General features: G+C 45.3%; 1 protein-coding gene and 1 pseudogene across 1 annotated transcript in view; one reads left to right on the top strand and one right to left on the bottom strand.

The window, feature by feature from the left end:
* Window positions 1-4,852: 4,852 nt before the first annotated feature.
* The window catches only part of LOC126263521 (neurotrimin-like), a 91,659-nt gene continuing 76,664 nt past the window's right edge, over window positions 4,853-19,847 (bottom strand). Inside the window, exon 7 of the mRNA XM_049960614.1 lies at window positions 4,853-4,968. Coding sequence (XP_049816571.1) covers window positions 4,853-4,968 — 116 coding nt within the window. The remainder of the gene's footprint in view (window positions 4,969-19,847) is intronic.
* LOC126191796 (5S ribosomal RNA) lies at window positions 7,519-7,636 on the top strand (annotated as a pseudogene).

A 19,847-nucleotide genomic window follows, 5' to 3' on the forward strand; every position in this document is an offset into this window, starting at 1 on the left:
ATCAAGTTTGACTTTCAACTATCATCAAAATGCCCCAGAAGAAACTGTTAGCCAACGACTTCAATAGAAGAATGCGCAATGACCAGCTGTGTACTGCGTGTGAACTCGAGGACATTGAAATTAAGATATCCATACTGTCCTCGATAAAAGCACGTTTTACGAGCAAATGATCGTGTTTAGAGAAGTTTGGATAAGATATGAACACACTCGTTCTCCTCTGCGGGCTGGGCTCTAGCATCCGAAATGTTTACTCCCAGAGAAACAGCATAGGTGAATCAATTTTCCATCACTTCTATCTGTCGAAGAGAAGTAGAATTGCTACCTAGATTTGAGCCCTTCCTATAACTATTCAGCGATTCGACGCTTCTACGTCTTTTTATGGCAAGGAAAAACAAAATTGTGGAGTGTTTTTGATAAGAGCAGCTTCCTGACTGAAATTTCCTTTCTGCTTCTCTTCCCAGATGCGAGTCGGGGAACAATAGGCGAGGTTGGAGAGAAGTTTGTGATCGCCCTAAAACCACAAAAAAATGTCCACCGGCATCCTGAATGACCTTCGGTTTCGCCTGTTCGTCAGACCTGCAGCCTATGCAGAGGTGGACCTCACACGTTGGCCCCAAACCAAAGAAGCTGGTTCTTTCCGTCTGTATCGGCCATACAACCAAATGCAAAAATGAGTAGGAGTGGCAAAAGATGCCACAGTGTAGGCTGTTATCAATAACAACATTAGGTGAACTAGCCCCAGGAAACTCCTCAAATCGCTCTCAAGGAAGTGCGTGAACGGATGCAGCAGAACTTGCAACTACTGTAAGCTGGGCTTAAGTGCTCCGCATTTTGCGTCAGTGCTCTGTCACGATCTACCACAGCGTTTCTACGAGTCTGATCTACGAGAATGAAGACCACGCCGATGATCTTCCACCCTGGTACTAGCACCCGGAAATGGACACAGCATCCCAGCAACCCCCCTCCGTCCTGCAACACGACTGCGGACAACCAGGATCCTCGAAACCTAAACATAGGATATTTACAGTTTCAGAAAAGCATGAGCTTTCAGTAAGATGACCACATTTAGATAAACACTGAAGAGCCAAAGAAAGATAAGCGTGTAGAAGTGGCGCAAAACGACGTGGAATGGACTCGACTAACGCCAGAAGTAGTACTGGAGGGAGATGACACCATGAGTCCTGCAGGGTTGCCCATAAATCTGTAAGAGTACAAGGGGATGGAGATCTCTTCTCAACAGCACGTTGCAAGACATCCCAGAAAAGATCTATAATGTTGATGTCTGGGGAGTCTGGTGGCCAGCGGAAGTGTTTAAACTCAGAAGAGTGTTCCTGGAGCTACTCTGTAACAACTCTGGACATATGGCCTGTCACATTGACGTGCTGGAGTTTCCCAAGTTCGTCAGAATGCACAATAGACGTGAACAGCTGCAGGTGATCAGACAGGGTGCTTACGTACGAGTCGCCTGTCAGAGTCGTATCTAAACGTGTCAGGGCTCCCATATGACTCCACACGTTTCACACCATTACAGAGCCTCCATTAGCTTCAACAATTCCCTACTGACATGCATGGTCCATGGATTCATAAGATTGTCTCCACACCCGTACAAGTGCATGCTCTCGATACAATAAGAAACTAGACTCGTCCAAGCAGGCAACACGTTTCCAGTCGTCAACAGTACAACGTCAGTGTTGACAGCCCAGGCGAGGAATAAAGCTTTGTTTGGTGCAGTCTTCGAGGGTACACAAGTGCACCTTCTGCTCCGAAAGCCCATATCGATGATGTTTCGTTGAATGGTTCGCACGATGACACTTTTTGGTCGGGCAGCATTGAAATTTGCAGCAATTTTCGGAAGGGTTGCGCCTCTGCCACGTTGAACGACTTTCTTCAGTCTTCGTTGGTCCCGTTCTTGCAGGATCTTTTCCTGGCCGCAACGATGTCAAAGATTTGATATTTTACCGGATTCCTGATATTTCACTCGTGAAATGATCGTACTGGAAAAGCCCCATTTCATCGCTTCCTCGGAGATGCTGTGTCCCATGGCTCGTGCTCCGACTATAGCACCATATTCAAACTCACTTAAATCTTGGTAACCTGACATTGTAGTAGCGCTAACCGACCTAACAACTGCGCCAGACACTTGTTGTCTTATATAGGCGTTGCCGACCGCAGCACCGTGTTCTGCCTGTTTATATATATATATATATATATATATATATATATATATATATATATATATATATATATATGCATTTCTATACCAGTTTCTTTGGCGCTTCAGGCGCTTCAGTGTACTTGATACTTTTGAACACGATGCTATGCGCCCTTCTTTCGTTGAATGCCTACATTGCGCTGTTTAGGCTAATTTCTTTCAAAATTTCAGTTTTCTAACACTTTGTTTTTACGATTTCTTGAGAGCTTCTGGGTCTGGAGACTTCATTTTGTGCTTGAATGAAAGTCAATATATTTTATTGTAACTTCAGTTCTCGTACCTCTTCTGACAGTACGAACGTTTGCGCCGATATCCAGCCCGAAAATAGAGCAAAATTTAAAATTTTCATTTTTGGGAAAAAATTGCCATTAGTCGTACTTTCGGACAGAACTGTTATTTACAGAACTGCGGTATTAATAAAAACTAATATCAGAATACGCGTATTTTAAGAGCTATAATGCAACAACCGGAAAAAGTCCAAACTTTTCGCTGTTTCTCACGTATTACTCAGCATGGCAAAAGAGGCTGTTTTAAGCCACACCACAAGGAACATAAGAGCTAATTCGTACCCGGGGGCCACACATCCATACTGATCTTGATGACGGACATGGGTTCCACACAGAATTAAAGTTTAGTTACTTAACTCCTGTTACGTGGTGGACATCTCAAGCAATTTGATAAATATCGGACTGCTTCTTCGTAGTGTAACACATTTGTTTTACGTCAGATTATTTTACTATCGCCCTTTGTCTTAAACAGATCGTCTTTATGATGACTAGCTAAGAAGCCGAGACATGATACAAAGTAGCTCTACAGAATCGATAGTCAGATTTTTAACAAACTACAGTTCAACATTTAAGTTTTATCTCTGACATGGAATATCTCTGCGAATCACGTGTAAACTTCTACCACGCCCATTTTTCACAGTATTTACAGGCAGTGGATAAAAATAAGGAAACACCACAATCACAAAACATTACCATTCCGAATACGGTGTAATACAATTTTACCTTTGAAAACAGTTCGAAGTCGTCTAATAGTGGATAAATATAGGCTCTGTATGGTTTTTAGCGGCTTTGTATACCATTCTTCCTACAAAATAATGCCAAGTTCTGGTAACGATTATGGAGGTGTATAGCGATCACGCGCCGTTCTCTCCAAAGCAGCACAAAGGTTCAATAATATTAAGATCTGGTCACTGTGGTGGCCAGGGGAGGTGCGGCAATTCATCCTGATACTTAAAAAAAAAACAATCCTAGACGATGTGAGCTATGTTAACAAGCGCTCTGTCGTATTAGAACACCGCATGACCACTGGGGAACAAACGTTTTACCGTGAGATGGGACTGATCAGCCAGAATGGTCACATAATACTTGGCAGCACCCATGGACCCCATGGAATACCACCACAGGGCTGTCCTCATCTCCACCGAACCCCGCCATGTTCCACTCTTGTGACGTAAAGTGTGTCACAAATTGGAAATAGTGTGAAACAAGTCTAGTTGAACCGAATGACTTTCTTCCATTGGCGTGTAGTCGAGCTTTTATGGCTGTTAAACGGTCATCTGCGTCGTTTAAGTGCGGTTTTGAAATTCCAGCTTTCCCTGAAATTCCCTTCTTATTGAACTCCTTTCGTGTTGTTTCGGTGCTGACAGCGTTCGAGATTGCGACATTCAGGTCTGCACTGACTTTTTCAGCTATCGTTCTCCTATTTGTCGGCATTATCACGAATGGCCTTATATCAGAATCAACAGACATTTAATTTCGTCCGTGACGTTATTTAGCGGAAGGCGTTTCTCCGCTTTTCCTGTATGTGACATAAATCTTCGATATGGAGCCTCGTGAAGCACTCAACACTTCGACTACCTACGTTGTTGAAACACTTACCACATTAGTACCAACAATTTGGCCACGTTCGAGTTCACTTACCTCTGACGTACTGCATTCACTACTACACGGAACACTACTGTAACCAGGACTGACACATGAAGCGTATTGAGGGCATTCCACAGGCGCCGTCAAATAAAACAGCACCATCTGCAGGATTGACTAGCATCTGCATTTATATTCAAGCACGCTTTTATCGCTGTGTTTGTGTATTTTCGTTCAACCTCTTTGTGTCCCTCTCCGATGTCCGAACCGTAAGTAGGCAAGATTCAGTGAAACAACTAGCACTTCTAAAAATGTCCAGTGTAGCTATCGACGACACGTTAAGAACGGAAAAATTCCATGGAACATGTCAGTACAAACCGGTAGATTTACCAACTCTGCACACATTCTCTGGCGAAATCATTTCATGTAATATGTGTTACAACTGGAATTCTTATTTTATCGTAGCTAATTTCCAGGAATAGCAGTAAACATTTTTAAGGTCTCTGTAGTGCTACAATCGAAGAACATTACTCACCTTGATTTGGCAAAGAATGAAGTGCCCAAAGCAGTGGCATACACGTGTTTTGTTGAGTCCCTGTAACGTTGTGCGGTTTCAACAACCCAGCAAACATCTTCAAAAGATCCTTTCCGGAGGAATGGCGCCTTGAAGAGCGCATCCAGAACGGCTGTGCGAAATAGTTGCCAGCACTCTCAGAAGTGTGCAGTGCGCCTTCGATGCTACGAAGGCGCAGACGGCAGTGAAGTGTTGTCATCGCCAAAATTCCCTCAGAACGGCAACCGCTATACTGACGACAGCTGGCCTCGCCGAGGAGTGGTGAAACGCGTGGGAAACTTCTTGCTTCTGGATCGCTGCTATATTGTCACCTGTAAGAGAAAGGGCGTAACCATCAGAATCTGCTGTGAGGGACATGTAACAAAACGTTCGGCTGCAAAGTACAGTAAGTGAAAAAAATCGAAACACCAAAAAGTAATTAACGTATAGTAACGAAATTTCGGGAATACACTATTGGCCATTAAAATTGCTACACCAAAAAGAAATGCAGATGATAAACGGGTATTCATTGGACAAATATATTATACTGGAATAAACATGTGATTACATTTTCTCGCAATTTAGGTGCATAGATCCTGAGAAATCAGTACCCAGAACAACCAACTATGGCCGTAATAACGGGCTCGATACGCCTGGGCGTTGAGTCAAACAGACCTTGGATGGCGTGTACAGGTATAGCTGGCTATGCAGCTTCAACACGATACCACAGTTCATCAAGAGTAATGACTGGCGTATTGAACAGCTACAATTGGTGAGAGATCTGGAGAATGTGCTGGCCAGGGCAGCAGTCGAACATTTTCTGTATCCAGAGAGGTCTGTACAAGATCTGCAACATGCGGTCGTGCATTATCCTGCAGAAATGTAGGGTTTCGCAGTGATCGAATGAAGGGTAGAGCCACGGGTCCTAACACATCTGAAATGTAACGTCCACTGTTCAAAGTGCCGTCAACGCTAACAAAAGGTGACCGAGACGTGTAACCAATGGCACCCCATACCATCACACCGGGTGGTACGCCAATATGGTGATGACGAATACATGCTTTCAATGTGCGTTCACCGCGATGTCGCCAAAGACGGTTGCGACCATCATGATGCTGTAAACAGAACCTGGATTCATCCGAAAAAATGTTTTGCCATTCGTGCACCCAGGTTCGTCGTTGAGTACACCATCGCAGGGACTCCTGTCTGTGATGCAGCGTCAAGGGTAACCGCAGCAATGGTCTCCGAGCTGATAGTCCATGCTGCTGCAAACGTCGTCGAACTGTTCGTGCTGATGGTTGTTGTCTTGCAAACATCCCCATCTGTTGAGTCAGGGATCGAGACGTGGCTGCACGATCCGTTACAGCCATGCGGATAAGATGCCTATCATCTCGACTGCTAGTGATACGAGGCCGTTGGGATCCAGCACGGCGTTCCGTATTACCCTCGTGAACACACCGATTCCATATTCTGCTAACAGTCATTGGATCTCGACCAATGCGAGCAGCAATGTCGCGATACGATAAACCGCATTCGCGATAGGCTCCAATCCGACCTTTATCAAAGTCGGATATGTGATGGTACGCATTTCTCCTCCTTACACGGGCATCACAACAACGCTTCACCAGGCAACGCCGGTCAACTGCTGAGCAGTCGGTTGGAAACTTTCCTCATGTCAGCACGTTGTAGGTGTCGCCACCGGCGCCAACCTTGTGTGAATGTTCTGAATAGCTAATCATTTGCATATCACAGCATCTGCTTCCTGTCTGTTAAATTTCGCATCTGTAGCACGTCATCTTCGTGGTGTAGCAATTTTAATGACCAGTAGTGTACTTTTGTCTAGGTAACATATTTAACATCACAGGAGACAAGCCAATGCAAATTTGAAATGCTGGTACATTAGTAAGCGGTGTAACAGCCAAATGCAAACATCCAAATGTGAATGCACTGGGTTGTACAGGTGCCGGATGTCAGTTGGTGGGGTGGACTTCCATGCCTCTTCAGTCAACACAGGAACGGTTAATGCTGCTTGTGGATGACGCTGGAGTGTCGTCAGATGATGTACAAAATGTGCTCGACTGGAGACAGATCAGGTGATAGACCAGACCAAGGCAACACGTCGACACTCTGTAGCGCATCTTGCTTTACGTCAGCAGTATGTGGCTGAGCGTTATCCTGTTGGAAAACACTCTCTGCAGTTGTGCTCATGAATGGCAGTACAAAAGGTTGAATCACCGGACTGACGTACAAATTTGCATCAGGGCGCGTGGGGTAGGCACGAAAGGGCTTTTGGTATCTTACGAAATCACGCCCCAGAGTATAACTCCAGGTGTAGGTCCAGTGCGTCCAGCATGCAAACAGGTTGATTTCAGGCCCTCAGCTGGCCTTGTTATAACCAACATACGGTCATCACAGGCACCGAGGCAGAACTACCATTCATCTGAAAACACGACAGACCTCCATCCTGGCCTCCAATTAGATCGCGATTGAAACCGCTGATGGCACAATTCGTGGTGATTTAGGGTTACTGGAGTGTACGCTACAGTGTGTTTGAGACGGAGATGTCCTTGCAGTAACAGATTTTCGACGGTTGTGTCACTGAGGTGCCAAGTGCTGCTCAGATGCTGCTACAGATGCGCCAGGGCCATACGCCGTATAAGATGGTCTGTTTCGGTGGTGCCACGCGGCCGTCCGCAGCCTGGTCTTGTAGCGAGCAAACATTCTTCTGGTGAACGCTTCTTGTAGTCATGTACAGTGGTTGCATTCCTACAAAGATTTTCTGCAGTATCGCAGAAGGAACATACAGTTCCTCGTACCCCTATTGCACGATCTCTTTCAGATTCAGTGATGTGAAGGCTTAAAGGCATTCTTCACTTACATAAGCCAACGGCCTTGCCGCAGTGGTAACACCGGTTCCCGTCAGATCACCAAAGTTAAGCGCTGTCAGGCTGGGATAGCAAGTGGATGGGTGACTATCCGATCTGCCGAGCGCTGTTGGCAAGCGGGGTGCACTCAGACCTTGTGAGGCAAACTGAGCAGCTACTTCATTGAGAAGTAGCGGCTCCGGTCTCGTAAGCTGACATACGGCCGGGGGAGCGGTGTGCTGACGACATGCACCTCCATATCCGCATCCAGTGACGCCTGTGGGCTGAGGATGACACGGCGGCCGGTGGGTACCGTTGTGCCTTCATGGCCTGTTCGGGAGGAGTGGCTTACATAAACTCACCACCACAATTCAAAAATGGCTCTGAGCACTATGGGACTTAACATCTATGGTCATCAGTCCCCTAGAACTTAGAGGACTTCACACAACACCCAGTCATCACGAGTCGGAGAAAATCCCTGACCCCGCCGGGAATCGAACCCGGGAACCCGGGAGTGGGAAGCGAGAACGCTACCGCACGACCACGAGCTGCGGATTCACCATCACAATTCTCAAAGGTAACTGGTGCCTTACAACCGTTACAGCACGTATTTAAAGGAAACCTGATTTTCATGCTCACAATGGCGCTATAAGCGCCACTCTAATGCGACTGGTGCGAAACTGGTGCAGACATCATATTTCAGATGTAGAAACACGGCAACCACTTCCTTTAATGGCACAGGCCTCCTTCTTGGTGCTGGGATATTTTTACCGTCAGAGTGTATGAGCTACTTACACTATTATACCTTCTGCGATATTCCCGTTAGGAGCTTACACAAGTACGAGTTTGATTTTTCTCGTAAAGATATCCCTGTACAAAGTATTCTCGGTTTACCTTGTAATGGTTCTTTATTTACGTGACCCTTACGGCACTCCAACCCCAGTTCTCGATACCAGTAACATCATACTACTTTTCTGCGAAGTAACAGACATACTTTTGTGACAATATTCGCATTTGGTTTTATTAATGTATAGGTACTCCGATGTATCGATATATTACAGTGATATGGTTTTCGTGTGTATTCATATCTGTGAGACTGTCATAATCTTTGACTTACTTGTAACCGTTTTGGCGCGAATGCGCACAGAGCAGTCTTAGTTTCACTTTGCACAAGTTAAGTTGTTATTTCGCTTTTGTAAAAGAACAGTCAAGTCTTGTGTTTGGTTAAAGTGGAAATTAAATATATGAACATTGATACAAAACTGTTTCCATGACGATGTGACAATTAAGAAGCAGTATATGTGAATTTACAAGAAGTTTAATTAAAATGAGGATCGTGAACACCAAGTCAAAAATTATTTCTGCCATATCATTGTTCTGATCTGGGATTGTTTGATCATTAAGAATTTCCTGAAACACGCATTTGTTAGGTCTTCAGATATTGCTAAAATACAGATCTGGACCTTCTAGCAGTCAAAGTGGAATCACCCTAGAATCAACAAGATGAGCCATAACAACTTCGACGAAATCTACGTGGGAATCCATTCAAAGTAAGTGCCAAAGTTAATGACTTTTTTACAGTGACTTCATTATTTACATTCTGACGATACCATCCACAGTCAATAACTTTGTTGTTGCCCGATAAAGCGAACATATGCTGCGTGAGCAACATTATTAATCTGATTTCGAACCTACTTTGCGTCTGGTGTTATTGTTAGAACCAATCGCGTCGAATTTTGGTAAAATCTCGGATCTTCGACTAAATTGCCATTGTCTTCCTCAGAAACAACAGACTTCCCTAGCGTCCCGTGTGGTGATCATTTGCAGCCTGTAGACGTTGTCACATCATGCTACCAGAGATTATTTAGATTTGTCCACTGGTGGTTCCAATGGTCTCGTAGGAACGTAAACAATACAGCCCATTTCTCTGAGTCTCGTCAGCGTCCAGAGATCGCTTCTAGCCACTGCTAATATTATAGCCACTGTTCAAATGGCTCTGAGCACATGGGACTCAACTGCTGAGGTCATAAGTCCCCTAGAACTTAGAACTACTTAAACCTAACTAACCTAAGGACAACACACACATCCATGCCCGAGGCAGGATTCGAACCTGCGACCGTAGCGGTCACGCGGTTCCAGACTGTAGCGCCAGAACCGCTCGGCCACCAGCGGCCGGCTTATAGCCACTGTCTGTGTTGACAAAGTTAACGCGCATTCTATTTTCTACTGCTTCTTTAATAATGCAAAACACTAACGACCCGTAGGAAACTTGTAAGAAGTTTTGGTCTTAAATTAAAGCAGTCAACCGGATGGAAGCCATCTGCCCACTCACTCTGAGATCATAATGGCACTGAAGCGAAGGATGACATAGGAAATGCCGAAATACTAACCTCTTTCCAAAACGGTTTCACAGAGTAAGATCGCAGTGTTGGACCTCCCTTAAAACGGCACACGAACGACAAAATGGCTGACAGTGATTCAAGTTAGACAGAAAAGATTTTTTGAGTTTCTTGATTCTGATTTTTGCACGGTTGAGCGAAGTTAGAATTCGAGCGTATCAGTAGAGGTTTCTTTTCTTGTGTTGCGCAGTAAATTTGATTTGATTATTGTGGCTCAGAACCGCACACGTGGAATTAATCGCTGTTAAATATCACACTTCATTCCATTCAGTGTAAAATAAGGAGATTATTACACCACTTAATTACAGACTCATTAACATTAGGCCTATTTAAATTTAGGTCCTTATCCGTAGGAGCGGTCGAACAGAAGCCTGTCGACATGTTCCAGTACATACACGGATACTGACGCTTCTGCCGAGTGAGAAGGCATGTTTTCGTACGAGCACGAAAACGTCATGCGACGTAAGCCTCTTTGCATGAGAGGTGCATTTCGCGAAAACAGAAACCACTTTGTCCCGCTTTAGTGCTAAACACTCCATCAGTCTCCCTGTCTCCACGATAAAAGCGCTCTACGCACCGGAAACAAACCTGTATAAATAACAAACGTCTCGTCGGTTACAAGGAACTGTTCATACAGTACGAGCATGCGTAAACAAATTGAAAGCTTACAATAAGTATGAGAGACTCAGTGACTGATTATTCTCCTCTGCAGCTGGAGCAATTAAAAGGAAAATGTCAGAAACGATAATATAACCACTAGAACAATTTCTTGAAAACCATCGTCTTAAAATCTAATTTCTACACTGTTTATTTGAGTGTAAATTAGTGTTTCTTCAACTAGAACTTCTCTAAGAGCTTAACGCGTGTTTTGCAACTAGGACAGCTGCAGCAACCGGTTCGTTTTCGTGTTCCGTTCACTGAAAAATTGGTAACATCGTCCGTCGCTGAGGCGGTTACCACCTGGCAGTCTTCTTGGTATCTCAGACGGAAAGTATTACCAAAGCTCAGAAATACGTAAAGTAAATGAACTTGAGTCATTCAATCTAGAATTCCGTTTTACAACAGAGGGAACACCTGTCGGGATACTAATAGGTTCTACACGGAGTATGTGAAAGAACTTGCCCCTCTTCTAGCAGCAGTGTACCGGCAGGTCGCTGGTCTAGCGAAGTGTTGCAGATGATTGGTAAAATGCACTGGTCATTCCCGTTTTCAAGAAAGGTCATCGAAGAAATGCACCAAATTTTAGGCCTATTTCTCTGATGCCGGTCAGTTGTAGAACTTCGGAACATGTTCTGTACGCGAGTATTATGAGATTTTCGAAGAGCGAAAATCTTCTCTGTGGGAACCAACATGGGTTCTGAGAGCAACGATGGAGTGAGACACAGTTGGCTCTGTTCGTTGCACGCGACCCAGAAAGCAGTAGATACAGGCGGCCAGGTAGATTCCATGTTTTTGACTTATGGAAGGCATACAGTTACGCAATGCCGACTAATGAACGAAATACGAATGCACGGAATGTCAGACGAGCTGTGTGATTAGACTGAAGGGTTTCTAGCAGGCAGAACACAGCATGGCATTCTAGACAGAGAGAAGTCTTCAGAGGTAAAAGTAAGTTGCGGTCAGCTCCAGGGGAGAGTTATTGGACCATTACAAAAATTGAACCCCACCCGAACAGGCAATGAATGCCCAACGGTACCGACCGGCCGCCGTGTCATCCTCACCCTACAGGCGTCACTGGATGCCGATTTGGAGGGGCATGTGACTAGCACGTCGCTCTCCAGGCCTTATGTCATTTTACGACACCGGAGCCGCTACTTCTGAGTCAAGTAGCTCCTCAATTTGCCCCGCCAGGGCTGAGTGCACCCCGCTAGCCAACAGCAATCGACAAACCGGATGGTCACCCATCCAAGTGCTGGCCCAGCCCGACAGAGGTTAAATTCGGTGATCAGACGGGGACCCGTGCTACCACTGCAATAAGGTCGTTGGGTTATAGGACCATTACTTTCCGCAATATACACTCCTAGAAATTGAAATAAGAACACCGTGAATTCATTGTCCCAGGAAGGGGAAACTTTATTGACACATTCCTGGGGTCAGATACATCACATGATCACACTGACAGAACCACAGGCACATAGACACAGGCAACAGAGCATGCACAATGTCGGCACTAGTACAGTGTATATCCACCTTTCGCAGCAATGCAGGCTGCTATTCTCCCATAGAGACGATCGTAGAGATGCTGGATGTAGTCCTGTGGAACGGCTTGCCATGCCATTTCCACCTGGCGCCTCAGTTGGACCAGCGTTCGTGCTGGACGTACAGACCGCGTGAGACGACGCTTCATCCAGTCCCAAACATGCTCAATGGGGGACAGATCCGGAGATCTTGCTGGCCAGGGTAGTTGACTTACACCTTCTAGAGTACGTTGGGTGGCACGGGATACATGCGAACGTGCATTGTCCTGTTGGAACAGCAAGTTCCCTTGCCGGTCTAGGAATGGTAGAACGATGGGTTCGATGACGGTTTGGATGTACCGTGCACTATTCAGTGTCCCCTCGACGATCACCAGTGGTGTACGGCCAGTGTAGGAGATCGCTCCCCACACCATGATGCCGGGTGTTGGCCCTGTGTGCCTCGGTCGTATGTAGTCCTGATTGTGGCGCTCACCTGCACGGCGCCAAACACGCATACGACCATCATTGGCACCAAGGCAGAAGCGACTCTCATCGCTGAAGACGACACGTCTCCATTCGTCCCTCCATTCACGCCTGTCGCGACACCACTGGAGGCGGGCTGCACGATGTTGGGGCGTGAGCGGAAGACGGCCTAACGGTGTGCGGGACCGTAGCCCAGCTTCATGGAGACGGTTGCGAATGGTCCTCGCCGATACCCCAGGAGCAACAGTGTCCCTAATTTGCTGGGAAGTGGCGGTGCGGTCCCCTACGGCACTGCGTAGGATCCTACGGTCTTGGCGTGCATCCGTGCGTCGCTGCGGTCCGGTCCCAGGTCGACGGGCACGTGCACCTTCCGCCGACCACTGGCGACAATATCGATGTACTGTGGAGACCTCACGCCCCACGTGTTGAGCAATTCGGCGGTACGTCCACCCGGCCTCCCGCATGCCCACTATACGCCCTCGCTCAAAGTCCGTCAACTGCACATACGGTTCACGTCCACGCTGTCGCGGCATGCTACCAGTGTTAAAGACTGCGATGGAGCTCCGTATGCCACGGCAAACTGGCTGACACTGACGGCGGCGGTGCACAAATGCTGCGCAGCTAGCGCCATTCGACGGCCAACACCGCGGTTCCTGGTGTGTCCGCTGTGCCGTGCGTGTGATCATTGCTTGTACAGCCCTCTCGCAGTGTCCGGAGCAAGTATGGTGGGTCTGACACACCGGTGTCAATGTGTTCTTTTTTCCATTTCCAGGAGTGTATATTAATGACTTAACAGATGGCGTCTAAACTTCCTTGTGGCTTTTTACGGGTGATGCTGTTGTAAGCAGGGGAATCGCGACGCTAGAAAATTGTAGTGAAATGTAGGAAGACCTGGAGAGGACAGACTGGTGCTGCAGGTAGAGACATTTCGCTCACAACATGTACAGTTGTAGCGTATTAAGGATACACCGACAGAATGATCCTTTATTGTGTGATTTGGCAGTTGCAGGAGAATAGCTGGAAGCAACTACTTCGATAAAGTATCTAGGAGTTTATGTACGGTGCTATTTGAAATGGAACGACCACATAAAATTAATCACGAGGATGGCAGATGGAAAACTGAGATTCGTTGGAAGAATCCTCGGGTAATGTACTCAAACAGCAAAGTAAGTAGCTTACAAAACACTCGTTTGACCAATAATTGAATATGGCTCGTCATTATAGGATCTGTGCCACATAGGATTGATGGAGAAAGCAGAGAAGATCCACATGACAGCAGCGCGTTTCGTTATAGTTTCGTTTAGTAGGTTCGGAAGCGTCACAGAGATGATCAACCAGCGTCATTGGCAGATGCCGCAAGAGACGAGGTTTGGATAACGCTGTGGTTTATAGTTAAAGCTCCGACAGTGTACATTTCAGGAAGAGTCAACAATTACAGGGTGATTTTTTCCACCAGGTACATAATCTAGGAATTGATCGATGAGAGGATGCGGAACAAAAGACATCTAACGAAATTATGTCCGGAGATGTTTGGTTTCCATGCTAGATACTATTTATTCACTCATACACTGTTAGAGAGACAGCGGTCTAATACGCACTGTACCATGCAGCCACGGTTAAATTATGTATTGCAAATGGTTTGCATGTGCCTTAAAGCATGCTTGTACGCGCCTAGCGTGTTCGGTCTCACACGTTCACATCTTCCAGGCTGCATACGAACAGTGTCCAGGGCAGCATAATACGCTGCTCCATTGTCTTCACAACGGGAAAGAGATCTGCTTACACGATACTTTTGAGATGGCCCCGTAACCAGAAATCGCACAGGTTGAGATCTGGTGAACGAGCAGGCCACGCAACTGGACCTCCTCGTCCGATCCACGGAACCACGGAAGACACGACAGAGACGCGTCCAGACGTTAACAGCGAAATGGGCTGGAGCACCATCAAGTAGCAGCCACATAACCATTCGAATCATCAGTGGCAGGGGATGCACAGTCAACCGCTGGAAACACATTTAGATCCGGTCTGTTAGGCGACGTGTAAGGAACACCAGTCCCAAAATATGATCGCCAGTTATCCCCGCCCAGACATTGCGGCTACACCGAAGCTGATGATTCGCTTTCACTATACCATGGGGGTTCTATATAATATCCCACAGATGACTGTTATGAAAGTTGGAGATACCACTCCGCGTAAAGGTGATCTCATCTGTGAATAGAATGTATGACACAAACCCTAGAATTGTGGTTGCCTGGTGAAGAAATCAGTGAGAAAACTGTATCGTTATACTTCAGATCATAATCTACTGATCTGAATGTGCTTTTACGAGTACATGAGTGCGTGTGCATCACTGGGTGCGTGCGTGTGTGTGCACATATGTACGTAAGGGTGGATGCATCATTGGATGCATCTTTTAACGTAGCAAATTATTACGAGTTGTCATCTTGCATTGAAAGCGTAGCTTGTCGTGAAGCCTGGAGGATAGCAGATATTTGGTTCTCACGCTGCCACGGATGACGCTGGCTACTGGGCCGAGCGAGCGATGTACAGCAATGTGTGCAATACGTTACACATACTCCGTATTAAATATTAATCGACCTTTTTCATACTCAGTATGCCAAATTATATGGACAACCCTACCATACTGTCAAAATTTCAAATCAATGACGTCGATATTTTCGGAGAATAAATTTTCACCTAAAACACACAATAACCGTGCTGGAATTGTGAAACTTGTGTTTGGGACTATCAAGCGGACAGGTTCACATAATCTATGTGTCTGGAAATTTCTTCACTTTCATTACCACACATCTCTGATGTAATTTAAAATACTTTGGAAAATTATTATTTTATCGCGTCTTGGGTTGTGTGAGTGTTTTGGAGAGACACAGAGTAAATTGAGGACATACGTAAAGTGAGAATGTGATATTGTATTGAAACTACCCTAATGTAAGTGTGACAAAGTCGTTGCGCAATAGGGCAACAGTGGAATTTGTGACGTATTTCCGAGTGAGCTTGATTTCGTAAAAGTCAGCTAGCAGATGCATTGAGTACGAAATTTATTAGTAATTTATTTTGAAGAAATAAATCGTATTTTGTCTTCAATAAATTTTATTTACTTTCAGAAATACGAAATTTCTATTCTAAATTACTTGTGGTAACATGATTGGCTGACATTAGAAATACCGCTCGAGATGAACTGATTGGGTGCTTATTATACTAACCAATAGGAAACCAGCATTTCCCGAGCGTTTCAATAAGGTTTTGTGCCTCAGATCTATGAGTCGAGATAGTCGCTCAGAAGCTGTCTTCTGGTAAACACCTATGTTAAAGCGGACTGACCAAATTTGTAGCCGGCCGAGGTGGCCGAGCGGTTCTAGGTGCCACAGTCTGGAACTGCGAGACCGCTACGGTCGCAGGTTCGAATCCTGCCTCGGGCATGGATGTGTGTGATGTCCTCAGGTTAGTTAGGTTTAAGTAGTTCTAAGTTCTAGGGACTGATGACCTCAGAAGTTAAGTCCCATAATGCTTAGAGCCATTTGAACCATTTTTGAACCAAATTTGTACCAGAATCAGGAAATTCGCACGTTTGATCGGTTCTCGAGTCGTTCATGAAGAGCAGATGGAGCCCTATTATTTTGTGAAATATTGAGCGTTGTGAGTAGTTTACTTTAGGAGATATCCTCGTGTAAATCTGTCATATCGTCCATAAACTCGACGTGGAATTTTTCGTGCAGATAACGGAACATTATGGCGAGCACTTCTTTACAAGAAGACTACTGAACCACTGAATGTGTTACCTCGCATGCTGTCGTGGGTTAGTGACTGTTTAGGACGTTTCAAATATCGAATCGGACTAAATATCTTCTGACTGCTTTTGGGTGTGAACTTGTTACAGAGACAGTCAGTAATATTGCATAATTTACGTCGGGATATTACATACGGAGTTGATAGCCATTTTTCTTGTTTTAAAGACAATAAACGAACTTAAAGGATATTTTAGATATTTTTTCATACGAGTCATGCAAAATTCCCGAACGCTCGATAGTTTAAGTAACTTTCAGCTACTACCCCTGAACTGGACTTACTTTGCCTTTGTGTGGTAGGTATTTGGCCAAATTTTCGTCAACACTGATTTTGTCGGCTAAACCAGTACCTACCATCGCAGAACGAAGGGGCAGAGAAGCTGAAGCCTATCCAGCTAGGTGAATAGACTGTTTAAAGGTTGCTCACCCGCCGCGACACAATCTGTACATACCAGCAATGAGTTAAAGAAGGAATAGTGGAATATTAGAATTAGCAGTGTTTGTTAGGTCGTTTGTAAGTGTGTAGATAGGAAAGGACGTCATACACAGTATTTAAATTGACGTCAAACCGCGCCAGTAAGTAGTTCCTTACTGGGGCATGTGAATTAGTTACTTTATAAATATGTTTAATCATTTATTCATTTGTGACTAATTGCACTGTAGAAATGATATGGGGGTGAATGAACAACTAAATAACCAAATTACTATCTAAGAAGATAATGCACTTTCTAGGATATGTGTTCTACGTCCATGGCAGATCGTTCAATTTTATCTGTTACTAGTGTATTCGAAAAGGAAATTTGTTACAGTTAGTTAGTGATTGTCACTATTCGTCCTTAAAGTTTGTTTGAAAAGGCAGCGTAGCGCTAGAGTCATCCATAAATGTTGTATAGTACTGCTGTGTCGGAGACGATGTATGGTCACAGTCAATTAAGAACGGACTTGCAATTTTGATTATGGTTCTGCATCAGTTGCAGAATATTGCAGGACAAATGAAAATCTGTGTTGGAATCGTACTCGGGGGATTTCCCGGTTGTCACGAGCGGTCGCCTTTAATGACCCGAGCTATCGCAACACTCTTCCAGGTGCGACCCAAATCGCCTTAAATATGACGTCAGTTCTATGTGGACGTGGACATGAGCGAGGCTTTGATTTGCAGCGATAGCTTAGGAACGATCGCATGAAGCGCGATAGCTAACGGGACGGGCGGCCACAACTCTTTGCAGTGTCACTTGCTGACTACATCCGGGGCACCACTTACACACTTTTTATAGCCGAATATGGACATACCTTACCTTCATCAGCAATTCGCAAAGGTGCTCAGAGAAAAATGGTTCAAATGGCTCTGAGCACTATGGGACTTATCTTCTGAGGTCATCAGTCCCCTAGAACTTAGAACTACTTAAACCTAACTAACCTAAGGACATCACACACATCCATGCCCGAGGCAGGATTCGAACCTGCGACCGTAGTGGTCGCGCGGTTCCAGACTGTAGCGCCTAGAACCGCTCGGCCACAACGGCCGGCTCAGGCTCGGAGAAAATCCTGAAGAATACGGTGGAGGTGCCAATAGATTTCAAAGCGCTTAACATGCAGAAAAGTGAATGAAAATACCCCTAATGACATATTTCACCCCGTTCCCCCCAACGAACTAAGGATCATAGACTTCCATAGGCTTGCGTGCCCCTACAACAAACATGGATGTGCCATAGATGCAACCCGATAGAGAAATATCTGTGGAGAGACCAAGAAACATAATTCTTCCTGAAGAAGGACAGCGGCATTTGCAGTAGTTGCAGCAGCAAGTCTGAACGAGCCACTGAACTGGCAATTAGGCAACATGAACTTTCCATGTTGGAACTGTAGTGCCGCTGTCATTACATGGGAAAGTCAGAGAGAATATGTTGAGGTATATTGCAGTGACTGCTAGTTACTGGCGAGCGGAGGGTGTTGTCATTTTGATTATAGCAATAAACCCATCATGTTATTTTCAGATGGGCCAGGCTTGCTTGGTGAAACATGACATTGCAATGGTAAAGCACAGTTATTGCGGTGCAGGAAAGGCTATTCCTCTACCAGTGTCTTACGGTGGCGTTTCCGTGTACATGTCTGGAAGTGGCGCATTGGCGTCGAAGATGGGCTGCTACGTTGCACAAATAACGGTAATTTTGTGTCAGTTTCATTCACAGTCCAGCAGTTCTACCAGTAAGTGGGTGGAAGGCAGATGAGGAAACCACATGGAGCCGCCACCACGAGTTTAGGTCTCCGTCACAGCACCAGATTCCCACAACAAAAAGAAAACGACTGTCTGAACGCCTCAGTACGAGCTCTAATTTCCCTTATCTCTGAATGGTGATCTCTGCGTGTTTTGAAAGTTGTTGGTAATAATATATGCTCTACATCCTCAACCAAGATCGGATTTTGTAATTTAATGAGCAGCCCCTTCCGTTTAGCGCGTCGTCTACCTGCAATTATGTGTCACTTCAAACTTTCTATAAAATTTGTAACGCTCTCGCGATAGGTAAATGTACCAGTCACGAATCTTGCCGCTATTCTTTGGACTTTCTCAATCTCTTGAATGAGACCCCACTGGTAAGGGTCTCATACAGACGAACAATACCCTAGAACTGGACGAACTAACGTATTGCAAGTAACTTCCTTTGTTGAAGGACTGCATCGCTTCAGGATTCTACCAATAAACGGCAATCTAGAGTTCCTCTTACCCGTTACTTGCGTAATCTGATCGTTCCATTTGAGATCATTTCGAATAGTCACAGCTTGATACTTGACAGATGTTACTGCTCCCAAAGACTGGGCATTTATTTTATACCCCTCCATTAAATGGGATCTTCGATTTGTTATACACAGTAGGTTACACTTACCAACATTGAGTCACAACTGCTAGTCATGACACCACACAATTATTTTCTGCAAATCCTCATTGATTTGTTCACAACTTTCGTGTGATACTGCTTTTCTGTAGACTACAATCGGCAGTCTAATACCGCTGTCAATATCATCAACCAGATTGCTTATATAAGTCGTAAAAAGCAGCTGACCTATTACGGTGCCCTGGGGCACACCTGAAGTTATACTTGTTTCTGTTTAAGTCACCCCGTTCAGGACGACATACTGCTCCCTGTCTGTTAGAAAACTTTCTATCCAACCGCATATATCATCGGATGGACCGTAACAGCGCACTTTTTGGAGCAAGCGACAGTGCGGAAATGAGTCAAACGCCTTTCGAAAGTCTAGGTATATGGCATCAGCCTGGGAGCCGATATCTAGAGCCCCTTGTATATGATGCACAAAGAGGGCCAGCTGTGTCTCCCATGACCACTGGTTCCTAAAACCGTGCTGGTTTCTGCAGACGAGCTTCTCAGAGTCTAGGAAGGTCATTATGTCTGGTCACAAAATGTGTTCCATGATTCTACAACAAATCGATGTCAGTGAAATTAGCCGGTAATAATGTGCATCCGATT

Source organism: Schistocerca nitens, chromosome 6, assembly GCF_023898315.1.
Source record: "Schistocerca nitens isolate TAMUIC-IGC-003100 chromosome 6, iqSchNite1.1, whole genome shotgun sequence".
Lineage (NCBI taxonomy): Eukaryota > Metazoa > Arthropoda > Insecta > Orthoptera > Acrididae > Schistocerca > Schistocerca nitens.